This window comes from Acinonyx jubatus, chromosome B3 (genome assembly GCF_027475565.1).
Source record: "Acinonyx jubatus isolate Ajub_Pintada_27869175 chromosome B3, VMU_Ajub_asm_v1.0, whole genome shotgun sequence".
Taxonomy (NCBI): Eukaryota; Metazoa; Chordata; class Mammalia; order Carnivora; family Felidae; genus Acinonyx; species Acinonyx jubatus.
The window spans coordinates 108,175,166-108,198,875 of NC_069386.1; the positions used below are offsets into that span (position 1 = coordinate 108,175,166).

The window sequence follows — 23,710 nt, forward strand, 5'->3', positions numbered from 1 at the left end:
TCATCTTAACAAGCAAAGACTAAACAAAACTCTCTTATTTTTTGTCTAATATTAATTCGTCTCTATGTCCACTCAGTCAAAATTTATTGAGTAGACAGTGAGGGTTCAGAGGTGAACAAAAATAGACATAGTCTCTCTTCTCATTGAGCTTCTAGTCTAGAGGAGGAGACACACATTCATCAAGTAACTAATGAGAGCCTAATTACAGGAACTAAATGGAGGAACCCATTTCCATGATCGTCTATAATAAAGGATTCTGACACGAACTGTAGTCAGAGCTTGCGTAAGGAAACAACATTTGAACTGAGACCCGAAGGGTGGCTTGGAATTAACAGAGCTCAGGGCTGGATGTTGGGAGCATTTTTGAAAGAGGAAGTAGAATTTCCTCTTGTGACGGGAGAGAGAGCATGAGGAGTTAGAAAGGATGAACGAGAGGGTGGAGGAAAGAGGAGAGCGACACAGGTGAGGCCTGAGAGGTAGGCGAGGCTGGCCGAGTCACAAGTGCCTTACGGGTCATGTTAACATTGTGGACATCATGCTAACAGAAGGAGGCAGCCCCTGAGACTGTGTTTTGATATGCCTTTCATTTTGTCTCTAGTGGTGATGATGGATGCTTATCTTTAGGAAGCTTTTATAAAGATTTTATTCTTCTTTATGACTGAGTGATACTCCTTACATAGGTACACTACGCTTTCTTTATCCATATATCTGCTGAGGGACACTTAAGCAGCTCCCACATCTTGGCTGTTGTAAATTATGCTGTAGCGAGCCTAAGGCTACACATAGCTCTTCAAATTTGTGTTTTTGTTCTCTTCAGATAAATACCCAGAAGTGGGATCGCTGGAACATATGATACATTTACTTTAAATTTTTTGAAGAATCTTCATAATGTTTTCCATAGTGACTGAACCAACTTACATTCCTCTCAGTAGCTTTTGAGGGTTCCCTTTTCTCCACGTTCTCACCAACACTTGTAATGTTTTGCTTTTTTAGTAATAGCCGGTCTGACAGGTGTGAGGTGGTATCTCATTGTGGTTTTGATTTGCATTTCCCTGGTGGTAAGTGACGTTGAGCATCTTTCATGTGCCTGTTGGCCTCCTGGATGTCTTCTTTGGACAAAAATGTGTGTTCATGTCCTCTGCCCATTTTTTTAATCAGATTGGTTTTTTTTTTTAATAAATTGTATAAATTCTTTGTATATTTTGGCTGTTAACCCATTAACGAGTGTACGACTTGCAAATATCTTCTTCCTTTTAGTAGGTTACCTTTTTGCTTTGTTGATGGTTTCATTCGCTGTGCAAAAGCCTTTTATTTTTTAATTATTTTATTTTATTATTTTTTGTCATGTTTATTTATTATTGAGAGACAGAGAGAGACAGAGCATGAGCAGGGGAGGGGCAGAGAGGAGGAGACACAGACTCTGAAGCAGGCTCCAGGCTCTGAGCTGCCAGCACAGCGTCTGACGTGGGACTCGAGCTTGCACAAACCTCGAGATCATGACCTGTTCGACTGACTGAGCCACTCAGGTGCCCCTGTGCAAAAGCCTTTTACTTTGATGTAGTCCCATTTGTTTATTTTAGTGTTTTTGCCCTTGCCTCAGAAGACTAATCCAATAAAATATTGCTAAGACTGATGTCAAAGAGCTTACTGCTCATGTTTTCTTCTAGGAGAGTAGATCAGTCTTTTTTTTTTTTTAAATGTATATTTAGTTTTGAGAGAGAGAGAGAGAGAGAGAGAGCAAGTAGGGGAGGAGCAGAGAGAGAGGGAGACAGAGGATCCGAAGCAGGATCTGAGCTGTCCGCACAGAACGAATGCGGGGCTCAAACTCCAGTCGGTTGGACACTCGACCGACTGAACCACTGGGGTGCCCAGAGAGTAGCTCTGTCTTATTAGCCGTCAGAGAAATCCATTAAAACAATAATGATATCAATTTCACTTGCATTATATTGGCAGAAATTAAAGTCTGTTAGCATCAAATATCAGAGAGGATTAGGGAAAATACGAATTCTTTTACCATGCTGGTGGGAATCAAAACTATAATTCAGTTTGGAGAACAAATCAATAGCTATCTATTATTTAAAAGGAGTAATTTTAGTCCTAGGAAAACATCCCAAAGAAAGTCACACAAATGTGCAAGAAGACTGACACAAAAGTGTGTGTCAGAGCAATATATCTGTAATAAGAAAAACTGGAAACAATATTATGTTCACAGTAGCCTGACAGATAAATAAGTCATGTTCATGCAGACAGTAGAACAGTATAAAAGGTAAAATGACTGTATTAGATTTTTCTCTGTCACCATGAATACATCCCCAAGCATACTCTTGAATGGAAAAACTATAAAATGATAATACATAATTCCAGTTTTATAGGAATTAAAATACATAAGACAATACTGTATGAATGACATATATAATAAAAGTGTAAAAATGTGTGTGTGTGGATGCCTGGTTGGCTCCGTTCATAGAGCACGTGACTCTTGATCTCAGGGTCATGAGTTAGAGCCCCACGTTGGACAGAGAGGTGACTTAAATAAATACATACTTTTGAAAATGTATGTGTGTATTTCAAAATAGTGGTTATCTCTGGGAAGGAAGAGATGAAAGAAGGATGAGGACTGGGCTTTCAATTATATTTGATTGTATTTGTGGTATGGAAGATTACATTACTTATATCTGTATCACGATTAATGACTGTAGGTCATATTTTGTTCTTCTAACTATGTTTGAAATATCTTCTATTTAAAAGAAAGTTGTTCAAGTGAGCCTGCCAAATCAAAATAAAATACAGTAAAGGGTGATGAGCAGAGATGACTGATTCCAAAAGAATCTTCCCATGAGCCAATCAGGACCTTGAGTCTGTGTTCCAACCTCTCTGGGCATGAGCAAGAGAATGTTACCTTTTAAATTTGAAACGTTCGTTTGAGGGATTCCGTTGGATGTTCTGCCAAGGTCGAAACATGGCTTTTGGGGTTAGTAGACAAATGGTGTTTAGGGGTGATTTCAGGTTTTTCAGAATGCTCTCTCTGGCCACAAAAGATAGATTACAAATGGCTGATTGTTTCTAGTCCTCAAGTCACTGGTTTATGAGGTAAGACAGACCAAGAGCTCTGAATTCTTAGTAGATGGTTAATAATACGTAAAGTTTTCCTAGGGTCTAATATCTCAGCCTTTACCTCAGACGCTCTTGTTCTGGGTGGACTTGTGGGAGTAACAGGCGGGAGGCAGGCGTCCACCTCCCGTGGTTGTGGCTCACGGCAAGGAGTGCCCATGGGCTGATGGAACCTGTGGTATGGCACCTTTCTCTTTCCCTCTCGTAGCCTTCCTGAATCTTTCCTCCTGAGATGCTGTCTTCCCTGTAGGTTTTTAACTATAGTTTGCATGAATAAATTGTTGGGAATGGAGGAAGTTTTCAGAATCATTGTAATCATTTGTTAGCCTCTTGAAAGAAGTAACTGGTGCTAAGTGCCAACTAATCAAAACCAGTCACCCTGGTCAGCTGAATTTTCTTACCAGTTAGTTTTGGTGAAGCTCCGGACACATAAAGCATCTGTTTTATTTAAATAATCTTTTAACTTTACAACCGTCTTACATTGATGGAAGTGTTGCAGAGAGGGTACAGAAAGGTTTCGTAGATCTCTTACCCAGTTTCCCTTTCGCTTAACATTTTACATTGCTATCTAGGCGGTACTTTTACAATAACAATTTCTACCTTGTTTGGGGATGTGGACACATTCTCTTCACAGACTTACTAATGCAGACCTTACTGATGTGAAAGTATACGGCACAATCAAATGGAACTTCATTTATAAAGTAACCTGAAAATAAAAACTAATACCCTAGCAAAATAATGGAAATCTCTTAAAATGACGGTCATGGTACCTGGTACGCGTAAATACTCAACAAATATTTGTGAAAAGAACAAATAAATGAATGCAGATGCCATCTCTGTGAATCCTATGAGAAAATCCAGTTGGTACAGCTTTCAAATTACTACCTGTATAACCCGTTCTGCCTTACCCAGGTTGGAATTCTTACTATTCATTTGTTTAAGCCATAATCCGTTGTTAATATCATGCAATCTGGGTGTTCCTGCCATCTATCCACTTACCATGTTCAGCTACCCATAGGTAACACTGAATGCCTGTTACTTGTCCTGCCCTCTGGCATCACAGTGAATACTAAGTATAGATTTTAGAATTTTTGTTTTTTCCATATCTGTTTTCTTTAAGACTAGATTTTGCCTTGTGATATAATTATAGATCTTATCCTATCTTTTCAAAAAACTTTTTCCTTGGGATATCAATGTCGGCATTAAATATTGCATGAAGAAAATCATCTTTGATAGTGCCCCAAATGTACTTTTTGAAAGCCATTAATCTGAGTAAATAGAAGGAACTAGAATGTTTTCACCAAGAAAAGGAAAAATTATTTATTTGGAAGGTAGGCCATTCGGCAATTAATCTTTTTATGTTTTCAGAATTCAGCTGTGGAAATGGTTTTGTCAAAACAACTTTCTCTCAATGTTCAAGAAAGCATGAAAAACACTGACGATGAGCATAAAGTCAATGAGCTGCAAAATCAACCTTTAGAATTAGATGTCGTGTTAAGAAATCAACAATTAAAGGAGATAGAGGTATGGAAACAAGAAAAACATTGACAACATGATTGCATCATTTATCCAGTGCAATACAATATATTTTAATTACCAGAAACTTGCTTGTACAGAATGAAAAGTCTTATTTAACCTTTGCCTGATGATCAATTTGGTAACTATATAATTATGTACTAATCAGTAAAGTTGTATAAATCTTTCCATTTAAAAAGTGGAAGAGTTTAATGAGCATTAGTCTTTTTCACGAAGTTCCTAAAAACTTATTCAGTAACACTATTTGGAGATTCTGACTTCTCACTTCTGTTCTTAGTTGTATGTATTCTTCAGATTCTGATAAATTTCTTTTATTTTTCCTAATTATCAACATTACGGGGTACTTCTTTGTTTTTTTTACAGCGGTGTTTACCTAGCTATGTTTATATATTTATGTACTTACAGGTATATAGTCTAAAAATCCAATACATGGCCATGTTTAAAAAAAAAAAAAACCCTACAATTTTAGCTAAGTTTACATGACTGTAAACATGTATTTCAAACAGGAAAGAAGGGTGATGTATGTGAATTAAAAAAAAAAAAAAGTATCATATATAAAGGATGTATATAAACAGAGTGTCTGCAAATGTAGAACAACCTGGAACAAAAAGAGAGAAATCTTCCTTTAGACACTACAGAACCTTTTAACACAATAGGAAGATCTAATTGCTATTAAATGCTAAGACAACTGTCAATTTCAGTCTAGATTTTAACATGATTCCAGTGGAAAAAAAAAGTCTTTCAATCTTTCAGCACCTTAGTTTCTCTGTATGCAAATGAAATTTTTAAAACATATTCTTGGGATATAATGTTACTGGAAGGAAGGAAATTAATGAGTGAGTGACGGAGTGAATTTATATTTACTGATTTCCATGACTTGTTTTTAGGAATTATATGCCCAGTTGGACGCAAAGAAATCAGCCATTGAACCACTGGAACAAACTGAGTATCTCAATAAAGCAGATACAAGTGCCTTGGTTCTTCACAACGCAGGGTATTCAGTGAACTATTTGGACAATCTGCTTCAGGCACTTATTACTTTGAAGAAAAATAAAGAAAGCCAATATTGTTTCCTTAAGGATTTTCAGGATCGCCTTGCTGCCATTGAATCCTCAGTGAAAGCCTTGTTGACAGAAAAGGAAAGTCTAAAAGTGTAAGTATAAGAATTTAGGACTCAGGGCACCTGGGTGGCTCAGTCAGTTAAGGGTCCGACTTCGGCTCAGTTCGTGATTTCACAGTTGGTGGGTTCAGGTCCCGCAGGGGGCTCAGTGCTGACAGCTCAGAGCCTGGAGCCTGCTTGGGATTCTGTGTCTCCCTCTGACTCTGCTCTTCCCCTGCTCATTCTCTCTCTCTCTCTCTCTCTCACTCACTCACTCAAAAATAAACATTAAAAAAAAAAAGAAACAATTTAGGTCTTGCATTCTTTTTATTCAAGCACAGATAGGCTGCACTACCTTGGACAGGCCCAGGGTTTTAAGAGTTTATACTATGAGACGATATTATGATTTTAACAGTACAATATGGAAATTAATTACATACGGAAGCCATTGAAGAAAACTGTTGTTTCATGCAGTAAATTTTATATTATTTATATTAATTTTATAATTAAATTATGTTTTACAAATTAATTTCTTAAACAATTAATTCACACTATAAGTATCTTCCAAACAGATTTAAATTTTATGGAATTCAGCACTCTTTTTGTCAAGACTTTATTCTGAACTATGGGGGTGGAGAGAAATATTCTATGTATACACTTGTTCAGTATCAGCATAATTGGTTGAAATAATTTGGAACCTACTGAATACATATCCATTCTAATGATTTCTTTTCACATATATATACTCTTTTTGGCTCTGAAGATAATAGCAAATGGTTTGTAGATACAGTCTTACTGTGTAAATACCTTGTCATTATTAAAAAGGTTGAGGCTGGCACCTGGCTGAGTCAGTCAGTGGAGCAAACAACTGTTGATCTCGGGGTTATGAGTTCAAGCCTCACGTTGGCTGTAGGAATAACTTAAAAAAAATTTTTTTTTTAAAGTAAAAAGTTTGATTTTGTACTTTTGCCTAAATGGGGTTTACTTTCAGTGATATCCCTTTGAGGAAACAATTTTATATTCAAAAGACGAGACTGATTATACTTTCTTATTCATTATTGTCGGTAAAATGGTAACGAAGTGGTTGGCCATTGTGATAATTTCTTAGGCTTAGACTCACCTTTGTGCGAGTACTTTACAGTTACCAAGTCCTTTTGCATATGTATCGTTCCCTTCCCTCTTCACTCCCTTCCTGTGGTTCTGCATTTTTACGATACTTATTTTATAGGTGAGTTTTCTGTATTGTTACACACTAACTGAAAGCCACACTAAACAAGGTCCTGATTTTGATTTTAAAGACAGAATGCTTTTATAGACAACCTAATCTTCTCTTCTGTGAATTCAGAGCAGAATTAATTTCTTTTCATGAACTCTAACCTCGTGTTGATGTGTATTAATAAGCTCCATTTTTTTTCTTTCTCTAGGGGACCACTGGACAGTGCAGCCTATCTGGACAAAATTAAAAACTACCTGGCATCAATAGAAAAAGAGAAAGATTCTTTAAGCAAGATGAAAATGGAATGGGAAAATTTATCAAAGTGTGTGACTGACATGGATAAGAAGGTTTCGGAAAGCCAGATCCGGCAACTTGCACGTAGTTGCGAACACGTAGAACAGTTGGCTCGAAAGAAGTATTCTCAGCAAGTAGCAGAAAATGATGAATTTATACTTTTCATGCGTAAGATCCAAGACCTTGACGTTTCTCTGCAGCAACAGCAGCAGTTCGGGCTGAACTCTCCAGAAGAACAGGAGGGGAGCCCAGGCACAGTTGCCTTGGCCACTGAACTCCTGGCTATCAAGCAGAGATTTTTGGCTTTGAAGGGGCAAGCTGAATTTCAGATGGAGAGGATTTGGGGAGAAAAAGAAAAGAACACTTTGGAAGATGCAATGAATAATTTGCAGAAGCGATTGGAAGCCTCGGGGCCATTAAACACAGAGGTGGAAAATCAGATAAAGATGTGTGAAACAAGGACCAGGATGAGAGAGATTATCCTGTGGGTCAAGAATCTGCTAGGTGAACTCGCTCCTACCATTTGCCTTCTCCCAGATGACATTCTTTCACAGATCAGAAAGTGCAAGATGACACATGATGGCATTCTGGATAAGCACCAAGCTGTGGAGTCCTTGGTTGAAGAGGTCAAAGATAATACTCCTAATCTTCCAGCAGATGAGAGCAATGATTTAAATCACCTCCTACAGGACTTACAGAATCAGTACCAAATGCTAGTTTTAAAGTCAACGGAAAGATCACAGCAATTAGAATTTAAATTGGAAGAAAGGAGCAGATTTTTTGCCGTAATAGAGAAGGTTCAACTTTCACTTCAGGAAAATGAAGCACTGATAAATCCCAAGATGAAAACAGCCTCCACAGAAACTGAACTAGAACATGAGCGTGTCACTTTGATGAGTTCTCAGAAGGAATTGCAAGAAGCGGAGAGTGTGATCTTGACCCACCTTCAGGAACAAACAAACATCTGTAAGGATCTAAATGTGTTCGAAAGATTATTTCTGGATGACCAGTTGAAAAACCTGAAGACTAGAGCCCATAGAACGCAAAGATTAATTCAAAGTAAATGTAATGAAGTGGAACGCAAGATCCATTTTTACAGAGAATTTCATGAAAAAACATCTGTGCTTCAGAAGGAGGTTGACCATATACGGCACAACGAACTGCTGCTAAATCAAGAAATAAATCAAGATGTTGAAAAGGAGCTCTGTGGCCTTAAAGACCGACTCACTGGTATTCAGTCTAGTATCCTACAGGTACGGAAACTCAAGGAAGTGTTTGAGTGTATAGGACTAAGCTGGGATGGTTCCCAACTTGACCGATTACACACCCAAGTAGTTGAGAAAGAAAAGGAACTCGAGGAAAAAATTAAGCAGTTGGCAGACCATGTGGCAGACCATGGCAGATATCAGGCATCACTAAGTAAATTGAGGGCTATGGACTTGCAAATTAAGAAAAGAGCCGAAGCAGTGCTCGAAATGCCCCAGACCTCACCAGAAAGCAGTTTGCTCGATGCTCAGATTTTGAATCGGAGAATTGAGAAAGCCATGTGCTTGTGTCAAGAGATAATAAAGAAATTGAATGAAAGTAAGGCCTTTGATGACACCTTCAAAGAGAAAGAAATGCCGCGGATAAAGCTGTATGCAGAAGAAAATGACAAGTTACGCAAGGTTCTCCAAAACAGCATACTAAAATCCCAACCCAAAGAAGTGAATGAACAGAATTTTCAGGACAAACTGGAAAATTCCTTACATGTTTTGAAGCAGATAAAATCTCAGTTAGAGCAGCCTTTGCTTATAAATTTGGACATTGAACATATTCAAAATGAGAAGGATAATTGTGAAGCATTTCAAGAGCAAGTTCAGGCAGAAATGGATAGCGTGAAAGCTGTGACCATCATTGAGAAGCAAAGAGAAGAAAATTCTTCTGGAGCTAATGATGTGGAGGCAAAATTACGTGACATTGAAGATCTTCACATGCAGCTTGCTACAAGCCTTGATTTGCGCACAGTAGGTTTTTTTTTCAATTAGGTGGTTAATGCATTTCTTTTTATTGCATGGTTTTAGCTTTTACTCTAGGTAATATCTGTGCTTCTTAAGCAGTTATAGGTTCTACATGAACATTCTCCATAGAATAGCCATTTAAAAGAAACTTGCGGTGGACCAGTTTACAATCCCACCTCAATTGACATCTAAATACAGTGCTTTATAGGCAGGAAAGAGGAATGTGAAGCCTTTACTTCTATACCCCTGGCAACCCCTGTTGAGTTCAGACAGAGTTTGGTTTTGGTTTGTTTGTGTTTTTAGAAATAGTGAGGCATAGTGGAAGAAATATAGTGTAGAGAAAATAACATAAAATAATAACTCCGCATCCATTTAGAACTTACGGTGTCTGGGAACCGTGCTGAATAACTGTGTTTTTAATTCTCATAGCAACTCTGTGAGGGGGGGTGCTATCATTAGCTCTATTTCAAAATAAGGAAATTTAAGTTCAAGAACATCAACAGTTTTCTCAGGCTCCTGCATCAGGAACAGAACAGGATTCGAGTCAAGGTCTGTCTGATTTTAGAGCTTGGGTCATCAAATGAAGGTTCATGGGCCAAATCTGCCCATGGTGCCTGATTTTGTAAATAAAGTTTTATTGTATCATGGCCATGCTCATTTCTTTAGAGAATGTCTATGGCTGCTTTCCTGCTACACCAGCAGGGTTGAGTAGTTGTGATAGTCCAGATGGTGGGCAAAGCCTAAAATATTTAGTCTGGCCCTCTACAAGAAAAGTTTGCTGACCTCTGGTGTTGTAGAATGAGCCCAACATACTGCCTCCTTTTCCACAATAATTAGGAGAGATAGCTTAGGCATTGCTGGAACACTTGTACTTAATATAATGCCTTTCACTGTGTTTTCAGAATTGTCACATTAAACTTATAGAATGGGGAAATGAACTCCCTTCACTAATTTAAAGAGTTATTAGATAATATTTCAATATTTGATAGGTATAAACGCTATAGAAATGTAAGGTCATACTGTGAATCCTAATATGTTTAAATTGATACTTAACAAATGTTGGGTAAATTCAGTACTTCTTTATTTGATTTTAATACAGTTTCCAGGAACAATGACATAAATCTCTAAAATAATAGGATTAGAGCTGGACAGGAAGGTACCTTGAAAGTTATTTACATCAACTATTTGTTATTTCAGCAAGAAGACTATGGTCTGGATACGTTAAGTGATGTGTTCAAAACTAAAATTTGTGGCAGAGCCATTTATTTGAAAACACAAGAAATCTTGGCGAGGGTGTGTTTTCTTTTTATGCCCCCAACAAATATTGGTTAAAGCTATACACATTAAATATATGCGATTGCTTTATTTAGTTCATAGTCTAATACAAGAGTTCTAGAACAGGAATGCGTATCATTAGACATGATGCCTGAGATGTATTTTTGAATTTAGAGTAGATTTAGCAAATCTGGAAGCAGTTTTTCTTTATGCAAACAGAAAGTTATTGGTCTTTATGTGCTAGCATAATGTTGCCAAACTAAGTAGGAGACACTAACCCTTGTAAGACCCAGACATATTATGAATGCACTACAAAAATTCAAGAATGATAAAAATCCCCAGAGTTTGCTAGCTTTGTCACAGTGTTTCATCTCCTGTTCACCAGGATGTCTTGAATGATGCTTATGAAAGTATGACACGCTATAACGAGGCAGTCACTAGGGCGATGGGGATCCTTGCTGCCCGTGAAGCCATTATTGCATCCCATAGAATAGACCTTGCTGATCCGGAAGAATCGCTGGAGATATCTCACTGGAAACAAGAGGAGTTGCAGTCCACAATAGCAGACATCCAGGACCTTACTGAGAAATTGGGGATTGTATCCAGCCCTGAAGCCAAACAACAACTCCAGTGTACTATACATGGGTTAGTTTTGAAGGACTCAGCCGTGAGGGAGGCAGCCAAAATAAAGGAGGCTGAAATAGAAGGGTAGGTACTTCTTTCTAAAGGTAATGCTTTAAGAACAAAATTAAGGTTTATTTTTCTTTATAGTTAACATTTACCACTTGGGAATAATTTGGAAAATATGGAAAACTTTAAAAATCACTACCTGCATGGGGCGCCTGGGTGGCTCAGTCTGTTGGGTGTCCAACTTCGGCTGAGGTCCTGATCTAACGGTTCATGGTTCGAGCCCGGCATCCGGCTCTGTGCTGACGGCTCGGAGCTTGGGGCCTGCTTTGGATTCCCTCTCTCTCTGCCCCTCCCCTGCTCATGCTCTGTCTCTCTGTCTCTCAAGAATGAATAAACGTTAAAAAAATTTTCTTTTTAAATCACTATCTATAGAAAACCATAGCAAATAGTTTATTGTATTTATTTTACCTTTTTCCTTATTTAATGTTGAATACATACAACAGAATGCTTATAAAAGTCTGCATATGATATAAAGGATAATAATAAAATTAAACAGCTTTGTCCCTAAAGGTTCAAAGGTAAACATCATGATTTTTGAATTCTCTTGTGCGGTCCTTTCTTCTCCTCAGAATTAATCATTATCCCCAATATTTTATTTACCACTTTCTTTCCTTTTTAAAATATTTTTTTCTATGTGTTTATGCTTCATTTTCATATATGTGTGTTCCTCTGTCACCTCATTTTTTTCAAACTCATTATTTTGATGCTGAAGTTTATTCATGTTCTTGTCTATAGCAAAATTCAGTTACCTAGCTATTGACAGACATTTGAGTTTTTCTACTCTTTGCCTTCACAACTAGTGCCAATAGGAACATTTTTAAATGCGAGAGGTTCACTTGAATAGTTACTGAGGATTCTGGTGTTGAGTCAAAAGGTAGGCACACCTCACATTTTAAATTCCAAATAATTTTACCTACTTCTACTCAGACTAGTGTTTCGACAACATAGTCTATCCCAACTGTTTCGTATCTTCGCCAGTACTCGATGTTGGGAGATTTAAGTTTTGCCAGTCTGATGGATGAAAAGTGGTATTTCATTATGGTTTTAATTTGCATCTCTATTATATTAATGTGTTTGAGCCTCTTTATTGAATATTTCTTGGTCATTCGTATTTCATCTTCGGAAAGATGCCTGTCCAAGCCATTGCCCAATTTTTATTGGGTTGCCCATACTTTTTCTTATTAATTTGTAGAGATGTATGCTGTATTTTGCAGGCTGGTCCTTTGTGGTTATATATATATTATAAACATCTTGACAGAGAAAGTTTCCTATTTAAAACCTATCCTGCGTTGAGGCTTTATCCTCTGTCCCCTCAGCGTTCCAGGAAAAGGTTAATAAAACTGAAACTCAGCAAATGCCCTCAAAATCTTTGTCCCTAAAGCTCAGCTTGTTTCTCTATATTTCCACATCCATATAGTTTGGGAGCCTCTGAATATTTCTTCCTTTCTAGTTCATTATTATATTTTAATAATTTTTAAAATATATATTTGATACTAAAGTTTTCATTGTTTTCAGTGAGAGACTGAGACTGTATCAATTTTAGACACATAACTGTATTCATAGTTTTTTAATACATCAGAACACTACCCTACATAAAAAGATGCTGCTTATCCTTTACTTTAAAACATGTGCTCTTTTCCTTATTGTAACAAAACTTCACAAAAGTAATTGTAAATATTTTACAAAATGGATGGTTGTAATTTACTTAGCTATATCTTTTGTTACGTATAAGGTATGTTCCGATTTTTGACATTTTTAATTTTTTAATTATTTATTTGGTTTTGAGAGAGAGCATGCTTGTGAGTAGGGGAGGGGCAGAGAGAGAAGGAGAGAGAGAATCTTAAGCAGGCTCCCCACTCAGCACGGAGCCCGATGTGGGGCTCAGTCTTACGACCCTGAGATCATGACCTGAGTGGAAATCAAGAGTTGTGCGCTTAACTGACTGAGCCACCCAGGCACCCCTGCTATTTTAATTAACAGTTTAATAAGTAAAAAGATTTTACTATGTAAAAGGTTTTATCAGGTTTAGAATAAATTCCTACTGTGAGGATTAGTTCCTTAAGATAAATTGCAGAAGTTGGATTAATGGCTCAAAAGATATGAGCGTTTTTAAGACGAAGTGGTTTTTATAAGAATTGTACCAATTTATATCTCATTTGCAGTGTTTGAGAGTGCAGTTTTACAATTTACGTGGTTTTTTTTTTTTTATTTTATTTTTTCAACGTTTATTTATTTTTGGGACAGAGAGACACAGAGCATGAACGGGGGAGGGGCAGAGAGAGAGGGAGACACAGAATCGGAAACAGGCTCCAGGCTCTGAGCCATCAGCCCAGAGCCTGACGCGGGGCTCGAACTCCCGGACCGCGAGATCGTGACCTGGCTGAAGTCGGACGCTTAACCGACTGCGCCACCCAGGCGCCCCAACAATTTGCATGTTTTGAGGAAAGTCTTATCTGCCTGTTCAAGTTTGCATTAAAAGTCTTATGCAGGTCCCTGTGAAGAAGAGGTAATCAATAAAAATTTGGTGTAATACGCTGAATAAGAAAAAGAGAATTACATTCTGTTTTTTATTAAGTGTTCAGAATTCATTGTGGGTAATCCAGAATATATTATACTAAATAAAATTTAATATCCTTTCTTTTTTCCTAATGGTGCTTTATAGGTGTCTCGAGAATTACAAATGCTACAGGAAAATTAAAGAGAAAATTTGCACTCACCTCAGTCGAACGGAGACAGTTCTTGGGCAGTCCATGTTCCCGTTGCCGGTGTCTTACAAGGAAGCTTTAGAGCGCTTGGAACAGAGCAAGGTAATAGTATTTGCAAATCTCCAGTAAGATTTGATGCAGAAAATTGGCAGGAAGAACAGGTGGCGGCAGCAGGGAATGTGGCTCTGTTATGACCCACAGAAATCTCCCACCTGAATTGGACACTCAAAACACCCCAAACCAAAAGCCGAGGGGAACCATGAAACAGTGGTTCTGAGAGATTTCATGGGTTGGATTCACAGGACTGTAGCAAACTCGTAGCAGATTGTTCTTAGTGATCATTCTTTCTGAAGCTTTACCTTTCTTGTTATTTTGTTGGATGTTGCTGGATCAATAACAGAGAATTTAATGCAACTATCATAAGTCTAAACTCTGGCTACTTCTTATTGTTACTGTGCAATTTTTGTTTTTGTTTCTTTTCATCTGTTAAAAGCTATGGTATTACGTTATTAGGATTTGAATGAAAGCATTCTGAGTCATCTGTGCTTAATACCTACCACATATCAACAAACAAACAAATACATATACAAAAACCCGAAATAATACATTGGTGGTTGATAAGTATTGTTCAGATTAACTACCTAGTAAAATATGAGACTAACATTAAAATAACAATGATCTTTTAAGAAATCTACCTTTCAAAACTCTTTTTGTCACCATAGTTCCAAATTCGTGTGCAACCCAGTAATACTTAAGGCAGTTCTAATCTGTCTTAAATTGGCTTCCAAAAGGACCAACAAATAGATCAGATAACACTTGGGGATGATTGAGAATCAATTCCTCAAGATTGTAAGAAGTTCATAAGTTTCAGAAAGATCAATAGACATTATATTCCTCCTCTTCCTTTTCTTTCCTAAGGCCTTGGGGTCAAATCTTACATCAACCAAAGAAGAGTTAATGAAACTACGCCGGGTCCACAGACACCTAAGACCCATGTGCACAGACAGCGACGACATGTGTCTGCTCAGAACCACGTCAGCTCTGTGGGACAAATGGTTGAGTTTGCTAGAGGCTGCCAAAGAGTGGGAGATTTGGTGTGAAGAACTAAAGCGGGAGTGGAAATTTGTCAGTGAAGAAGTAAGTGCTTCATTTTCAACATTATAACCAGTTTCCTAACAATTGTCATCTACATTGTTGTGCTACTTGGCAGTTTGTTTTTATATAAAACAAGTCCTCAACCGGTACCCTTTGTTCATACCACAGGCACGTAGCACATAAATGTTCATAGAGGTCAGGTCCTAGTAAAATCATCTCCAAGAAATGGTTCAAATTCTTTCTTAAAAGTACCAATGTTTTTGGCATCAGGTAATACTTATAAATAAGTATTTGCTCGTTTGAGCTTTAAAATCTTTATTGTACCTATAAGTTAACCCCTCTTAAAGGTAACTGTCTTGGCGTGCCTGGGTGGCTGAGTCGGTTAAGCATCTGATGCTTGTTTTTGGCTCAGATGATGATCTTAGGGTTGTGAGATCGAATCCTGCTTCAGCTCACTGCTGGACATGGAGACTACTTGAGATTCTCTCTCTATCTCTCGCTCTTTTTCCTTCTCTCTCTCTCTCTCTGTCCCTCCCCTGCTCATGCTTGCTCTCTCACAGTCTCTCTCTCTCAAAAAAAAAAAAAAAAATTGTCTCTACACAACACCAAAGGTTAGAATTAGGTGATATTCACAATAACCAACTAATTTTGAATTTAACTGTTTATTAGCTATGGAAATTAATTCTAATGGTTAAAGTATGGACTTTAAAATATGTATGACACTCTTTCTGAAAACGCTCTTAAAGAAAATCTCCATAATAGGGGTGCCAGGATGGCTCAGTTAAACGTCTGACTCTTGATTTTGGCTCAGGTCATGATCTTGGGGTCACGGAATTGAGCCTCATGTACAGCTCCACGATGACAGCACAGAGCTTGCTTGGGATTCTCTCTCTTTCCCTCTCTCTCTCTGCCCCTTCCCTGCTTGCCTTCTCTTTCTTTCTCTCTCAAAATAAATAAATAAACTAAAAAAAAAAAAAAAAGCCCTCCATAATATATATCAATCACAGATGTTAATTTAAGCATGATTCAGGATTTAGGCCATCACATATATTTAGAAAGGAAATTTAAAAATAGTATAAAATTATCTTCGGGTGTTCCTTAATCTATCAGGTATAAATGAAGTACAAATCAGAACATTAAATGAAAACCTTTCTCTCTTATTCATGTCAAAATTCCTGCTAACTTTACTTAAGAGAGAAATATAATGAATCAGTACTTGATTTGGGATAGAAATGTTTAGCACTGGCATATTTTCCTGCTTAAAACTTGATCTTCCTGCCTTTTGCCTCATTGTATCCGAGAGAGCACTATAGGTCACCAGCAGCTCTTCTGAAGCCATGGGAGAAAATTCGGCCAGGGTCTTCATTCTTGCCCTGTCTGCTCAAACTGGCACAGTCTGATCCAGAAATAATGGCCTCAGTAATAATTGCCTAGTAAATAATTGCCACCAGTGTTTCCGTCCGTGTGGAGAGGATATAGGCTTCGTCAAGGTGGATTAAGTGAACTTCCTTAAATGAGTCATCCAAGATACCTACCTTACTGCAGAATAATAAAATAATATAAAGAAAAGAAAAAAGAAAAAAACTTGATATTCTTTTTTCTTTTTTTAATTTTTTCAATGTTTATTTTTTGAGAGAGAGAGAGGACAAGTCGGGGAGGGGCAGAGAGAGAGAGAGGGACACACAGAATCTGAAGCAGGCTCCAGGCTCTGAGCTGTCAGCCCAGAGTCGGACACAGGGCCTGAACTCCCAGACCTCCAGATCATGACCTGAGCTGAAGTCGGACCCTTAACCGACTGAGCCACCCAGCCGCCCCTAAATACTTGATATTCTGGAAATGAATAATATTTTGGTAGTGCTGGTAGGGTGTGGTTAGTACATAGACTCTTGAATGTTACAACTCTAAGAAACTTTGTAAATTTCACTTTTTAGCCGAGCTGCTAGCCCCCATCTTTCCCGTCTGTACTGGCACTGTTTCTTGGGTTCCTACAGGAGGCTGTGTGCCACCAAATCCTTGCATTGCTCTCCAGAGTTAAATATTATTGCGATGTCGTTGATGGGGATACGGAGGCGCCTACAGATTTCTGATGACACGAGACCTCCCAGGTGGCGATGGAGCTGGGGCTGCGGGACTGGGGCCACAGCTGTTGCGCTCACTGCTGTCACTTTAGAATCTGACCGGGGCCTTGCACTTAGTGGGCAGTTAGTAAACATTTCTTGAGCGACAGCTCTTATTCAAACCCAGGTCTAGGGTAATCCTGAGCTTTTACTCTTTCTATTTTACTACATTGTCTTTCTATCGCTGTGCGCCCATTTGCAATTATATTGTATTAATTCAGACCCCATTCACTTAGAGCTTTGTAATTATTCATCGAAGCATTTGACAATATTTGCTGGCAGAATGTGTTTTTCAGAGCATCACCAACAAAATATGCCCTCATGTAGTAATAGGAACAACCACTCCAACACATGATGGGCTGGTACGGAGCATGTGTTGGGCACAGTTCTAAGCACGTTATATGTATTATCATTTACCCTCACAAGAATCCTATGAGGTAATTACTTTTATTTTATCCTCATTTTGTAGACGAGGAAAGTGAGACACAGTCAGATGGAGTAACTTGCCCAAATTCACGAGTGAATGGTAGAAGAGGATTCAAACTTACGCTCTGGTTAGGGGCACCTGGGTGGCTCAGTTGGTCAAGTGTCCGACTCTGGATTTTGGCCCAGGCTGTGATCTCATGCTTCATGACATCAAGCCCTACCTTGGGCTCCATGCTGACCATGCAGAGCCTGTTTGGGATTCTCTCTCTTTCCCCCTGTCTCTCTGCCTCTCCTCTGCTCGTGCCCTCACTCTCTCAAAATAAATAAGTAAACGTTAAAAAAATGTTTCAAACTTACACTCTGGTATTTAACCACAAAACCATCAGCTTAAATGATATTTACGCACACCAAATTGATGTAGGATTTTAAAATTGCTTGTATCCAGGGGCACCGGGGTGGCTCAGTCGGTTAAGTGTCTGACTCTTGATTTTTGGCTCAGGTCATGATCTCACGGTTTGTGGGATCAAGCCCCTAACTGGGCTGTCCGCTGACAGTACAGAGCCTGCTTGGGATTCTCTCTCTCCCTCGCTCCCTGCCCCTCCCCCACTGTGTTCACTCTCTTTCTCAAAATAAAAATGAAAACCTAAAGTAGCTTGTATCCATTCAATAAAAATTGTATCATCTAAACACTTGTACACGCAAGGTTCTATTGGCATGGTTGGTGCTTTTGTGTGTGACAGAATGAATTTCTTTTTTTAAGACATTACGATAATCCCGTATCTGTATGGGATAAAGGTTTTGTATCAGCAGATTTTCAAAAACTTAAAACTCTGTTTAATTGTATATTTTGAAAAATAAATTTAAATTTTGATTTACCTTTTTTCCCCCTAAAATTTTACCTTCCTGTTCTCTTAAACAGAATCTGCTTGATTTAATTATTCGTTTCTGGTTATTCAGTCATCATTTTTGCTTTGGTGATCGTAATGAGCTAAAGTCCTGTCTCGAAAGATAATTGAAGGTAGAATGCTGGCTTCTTCCCCTTGAACCCAAAGTCCAAAAGACTGTTACTGGTTCCTACATCTCCTGGTTATGAGTATTTCAGTCTCTTTCACTCTGTTTACTTACGGTGCAACTACGGCTCCTTCTCCCTTTCTGGACTCTATAATTGACGGTGAATCTAAAAGTTTTATAACCGATATTATTAGAATTCTGTGTCCAAGGGAAATCATTCAGGTGGAAGAATGAATACATAATTTTTGTGACAACTATTTTACTGATTTGGGAGCTGTCTTTATCCTTTTTCGGATAAAGTCTGTTGAATTTTGATGCACACAGGCACATGATCACCAACAAAATGAAGATATAGAACAGTCTCATCACTCCAGATAGTCCCCTTGTGCACCTCTGTAATCAGTGCCTTCTATCACCTCCAGCCCCTGGCAACCATTAATCTGTCTTGCCATTTCCAGAATGTCATATAAACGGACTGGGATAGTTTGTGCCTTTTGAGGGTGGCATTTTTTCGCTGAGCATAATGCATGGGAGATGCATTCATATTGCTGCTTGTATCAATAGTTCATTTCTTTTTCTTCCTGAGTAATACTGGGTTGGGTGCATGTATGACAGTTTGATTATCCATCACAAGTTGAAGAATGGCCTGGCTTTTGAGTACAATTATTGCCCCAATAAAAATGATTTCCCTCCTTAATCACTTACCAACTTAACAGTGGACGGCAGAGCCTGAGATGGGGCTTGCAGGCAGGTGATTTATTTTGGAAAGTGATCTCCAGGAACAGGTGTGGGGGACGAGGGGAACTGGAACTGGGAAGGTCAGGCCTTCAGTTGCTTTACTCTTATTAGGTCATGGTTGCTGTTGTTGCTCTTCATGGAAGCACCAAGAGATGCTCCATTAAGTTCTAGATTACAGACCTACTTCTTTCCACCCTGATGTGTATTCGAGACCCTAGATACCATTATCTCTGACACTACAGCACGTCCTTTCTTTGCCTGCTGGTTCCCTGGCGGGGAGGTTGCCAGACATCCCAGTGGAACCCTTCTCTCTCATTCCCTGGTGGAAATGCTGCCTGCCTGAGAACCAGCACTTCTGATGCAACTGAATTCAGGTTTGAGGTGATGGAAAGCATACATTCCATAACTGGGTCTTTTGAGAGGCCAGCCTATACCTACACCCTACAGTGACCCGGGGACTCAACTGGGTCATATGACCCAAGTGGCAGGGCAGTTTATCCCATAATCTGACCCTAGAGCAGTGCCTCTTTTTGTCCAGACCCCCCTCAAGCTTGGCAGCATTCTGATAAATGGAGCTGAGCAATATTCTCAAGTATAGCATATGCTGCCTCCAAAATCTCAGTGGGCAAATCCAGTGCTTTCTCAGTGGTAGAGACATAAGACGGAACAGCTTGAGCTTTACGCCATGGAATTCTGGCAGGCGCTCGACCACTGAGCTCCTGGAAACTTAATTTATGCTGGAATTGCTAAATTCTCACAGGCTTTACGTTCGACCCCTTTGGCAGGTTTTCGTTTATCATTTCAGGGAGCGTGATATCGGAAAGGTAGTTGACCAGAGTGCTACTCTGTACTGTCCAGATTGCAAGGTGCCTGACTTGAGTTTGAATGTCAGGGCGGGAGAGTTAACAATACTGCTGGGGCAGAATGTGGTGACTGTGGGGTACAGCTGAGGCGAGGACCACAGGGTCTGAAGAGGTGCGTGGAGGGATCTGATTTTCTGTGTCTTCATTCTGAGTTCAAGGATGACGGGACTCCATTTTGCAGACATGTGATGTATTAGGTTATGTAGTTCTGGGTTCTGCACATAGCCATGTTGATAAATACATGATTAGTCAGGACTGCTTTCCCTTTGGCATGGGTGTTAGGGGCATGAGGAAGTACCAGACTTACTTTTTTGGGCATGTAGGAATGGGATGTGAAAGAAAAGTCACCTGTAGAAAAATTATCCAGCAGTCACCCAACCTCTTAGTAGTTGCAATTTGGTGAAGCTCAATCGAACTGCCTTATAGGTGTTTCAGAAGAGATAACTGCTTTGTGCAATGGAAATCTGAAACAGAGAAAAATTATTTATGAAAATACTCAACAGTGTTTCCTTCAGCTCACAATAGCAGTATTTCATAGTAATCACATATCTACATGATCGATCGCTGGGAACTATGGGATTCCAAAAGCAGAGGAATAATATTCCCAGCTATAGGAAGATGGATGCTACTTCGAGTGAGGATATGGCATCAGGAACCCTTTGAAGGGCCAGTGCACAAAAATTATGGTTCCCAAGGTATGCTTCAGCTCCTGAGGCGATCCAAGTACAGTTTAGTTATTTTAGTTCTCTCTCTCTCTTTTTTTTTTTTGTTTTTTTTGTTTATTGAATTAGATTGAACGAGAAGCAATTATTTTAGATAACCTTCAAGAAGATCTCCCTGAAATTTCTAAAACAAAAGAGGCGGCCACCACAGAGGAGCTCTGTGAGCTGCTAGACTGTTTATGCCGTTACCAAGAAAAGGTGGAGAAGCAGCAGCTATTACTGACCTTACTTCTTCAGCGCCTAAGAAGTATCCAGAATGCTCCCCAAAGCTTACAGGCTGTAGAAACTGGTCCAGCATTTCAAGAGATTACATCGATGCAAGAACGATGCAACAAGTAAGTCTTATGAAAAACTATTAAGACAACGTGCTTGCTGACTCAGGCTTAAAATTTAGAGAATATTGGCTATTGAAAATATAAAAATATAGAATAATGACAAATGGTATGATGGAATTGCGTTAACACAGAAAAGTATACAGTGTTGGCAATGTATATCCACTGTGGAAACTATTATGACGATTCTTCAGAAGATTCAAAATAGAATTACCCCAGGATCCAGTAACTCCACTATTAAGTGTCTACCCAGGGAAAATGAAAACACTAACTCTAAAAGATACATGCACCTCTATGTTTATTGCAGCATTATTTACAGTAGCCAAGGCGTGGAAGCAACCTAAGTGTCCGTCAGTAGACGAGTAGATAAGGAAAATGTGGTATATGTGTGCAAGAGAATATTACACAGCCTTAAAGAAGGATGAGATTGGGCCATTTGAGACAACATGGATGGACCTAGAGGGTATTATGCTAAGTGAAATAAGTCAGCCTGAGAAAGACAAATACTGAGAAAGACAAATGTGATTCCACTCATAAATGGAATCTTAAAAAAAAAAAAAGTATAAATGAACACAAAGCAGAACCAGAGGGGAGGTGGGTGGGGGGTGGGCAAAATGAGTGAAGGGGAGTGGGAGGTACAGGCCTTTAGTTATGGAATCGGTAAGTCTGGGAATAAAAAGCAGAGCATAAGGAATGTAGTCAATATTGTAACAGTGATGTAACGGGATAGTTGGGATGAGTGTAGTATAATGTATAAACCTGTCAAATCACTAAGTTGTACACCTGAAACTAATGTAACATTGCGTGTCAACTATACTCAAAGAAGGGGGGGGTGCGGATGGAAAAGATCAGTAACAATGATGAAAACCAGTCCATATTCTGTATCCCAGTATTATTGAGGATGAATAGCCGTTGAATTTTTTTACTCATGATTGGTTTTTTTTTTTTTCTTTCTATTTTTGTAACACATATTCATTATAGGCGGTTCGGGGAATGTGGAAAATTATAAAGGTTAATATAACCTCCCTCTTCAATTTTATCATTCAACAGCAATCACTGCCAATCACTTACCTTTTTTTGTTATAATTCTATTTTTAAACAAATTATAATAGTACTATATTGTTTCGTTGTGTGCTAAATCGTTTATCAGCATATCATGTTAGTTTTCCTATGCCATTAAATGTTCCTTAAAACATAATTATGTAATATTTCACCATGTGAATATACCATATTTTATTTAACCAAACTCCTATTATAGAACCTTTAAGTTATACATGGTTTTCACTTTTATAAAAACATGGTCGTGAGGGGGCTCCTGGGTGGCTCAGTCGGTTAAGCGTCCGACTTCGGCTCAGGTCATGATCTTGCCATTCCGAGCTCGAGCCCTGCGTCGGGCTCTATGCTGACAACTCAGAGCCTGGAGCCTGGTTCAAATTCTGTGTCTCCCTCTCTCTCTCTGCCCCTCCCTTGCTTGTGCTCTGTCTCTGTCTCTGTCTCTGTCTCTCTCTGAAAAATAAGTAAACATTTAAAAGAAACCACTGTAGTGAATATTCTTATGCCAGAGTCTCTGCATCTGTGATTAATTCTTTGAGAAAGACACCAAGAAGCAGAATCAGTGGGTCAGAGGATATAATATGTTTATGGCTAGAAGTACTTACCAAATAGCTCTCAGGAAAGACTGTACCCTCTTAAATTCCTCTACTAATATGGTAGTTACATCCACAGCAAATGGGGTCATCTGTCCCCAAGAGCCCACCCATGCATGACTCCATTCTCACCTCTTAAGTCATATTCAGTTGAACTGACAGATCATGTGGAGAAAAGTCAGATGGAGACAGCAGTTGGAATGTAAAGTGTGAAAAGAGGATTTTTTTTTAAAGTTTATTGACTTAGAGAGAGAGAGAGAGAGAGAAATAAGAGCAGGAGCGGGGGAGGGGCAGAGAGAGACAGAGAGAATCCCAAACAGGCTCCGCACTGTCAGCGCAGAGCCTGATGCGGGGCTCAAACTCACAAACTGTGAGACCACGACCTGAGCCTAAATCCAGAATCAGATGCTTAACCAACTGAACCACCCAGGAACCCCAAAAAGAGGATATTTTGAGAGGAAAGTTAGGAGAGGCTTTTGACTGAGTGATAGAATTTGGTATATGTTTGTATATGTAGTATATAAACCACTGAAAATTGGTACTTTTCTCTCAGGAAAAATAATCTTCTTTTGCGAACTATGCTGACATTGTGTTAATTGTTGAAATAAAAATTATTTCACAAGACAGCAGGATAAGAACAATTTTATTTTGATGTTACGTTAGGCTTTTTCAGAAAGCTCAAGAAAATAAGGAATTGGTGGAGAATGAAACCCAAGAAAGACATTCCTTCACAAAAGAAATAAGTACGTTGAAGAATTTATTTCAACAGACCGCAACTTCTTTCCAAAATATGGAATTACACGACCACCCAGAAAAGGCAGAACAGTTCGAGGT

At 38.8% G+C, this 23,710-nt stretch overlaps 1 protein-coding gene across 12 annotated transcripts in view; it reads left to right on the forward strand.

Annotated features, from left to right (window-relative positions):
• The window catches only part of SYNE2 (spectrin repeat containing nuclear envelope protein 2), a 343,315-nt gene that overhangs the window by 181,235 nt on the left and 138,370 nt on the right, over positions 1-23,710 (forward strand). For all 12 annotated transcript variants that reach the window (XM_027065882.2, XM_027065880.2, XM_027065884.2 and 9 more), the window contains 8 exons: positions 4,480-4,635; positions 5,535-5,800; positions 7,171-9,262; positions 10,917-11,239; positions 13,884-14,028; positions 14,845-15,063; positions 20,968-21,233; positions 23,540-23,708. In XM_027065882.2, coding sequence (XP_026921683.2) covers positions 4,480-4,635; positions 5,535-5,800; positions 7,171-9,262; positions 10,917-11,239; positions 13,884-14,028; positions 14,845-15,063; positions 20,968-21,233; positions 23,540-23,708 — 3,636 coding nt within the window. The remainder of the gene's footprint in view (positions 1-4,479; positions 4,636-5,534; positions 5,801-7,170; positions 9,263-10,916; positions 11,240-13,883; positions 14,029-14,844; positions 15,064-20,967; positions 21,234-23,539; positions 23,709-23,710) is intronic.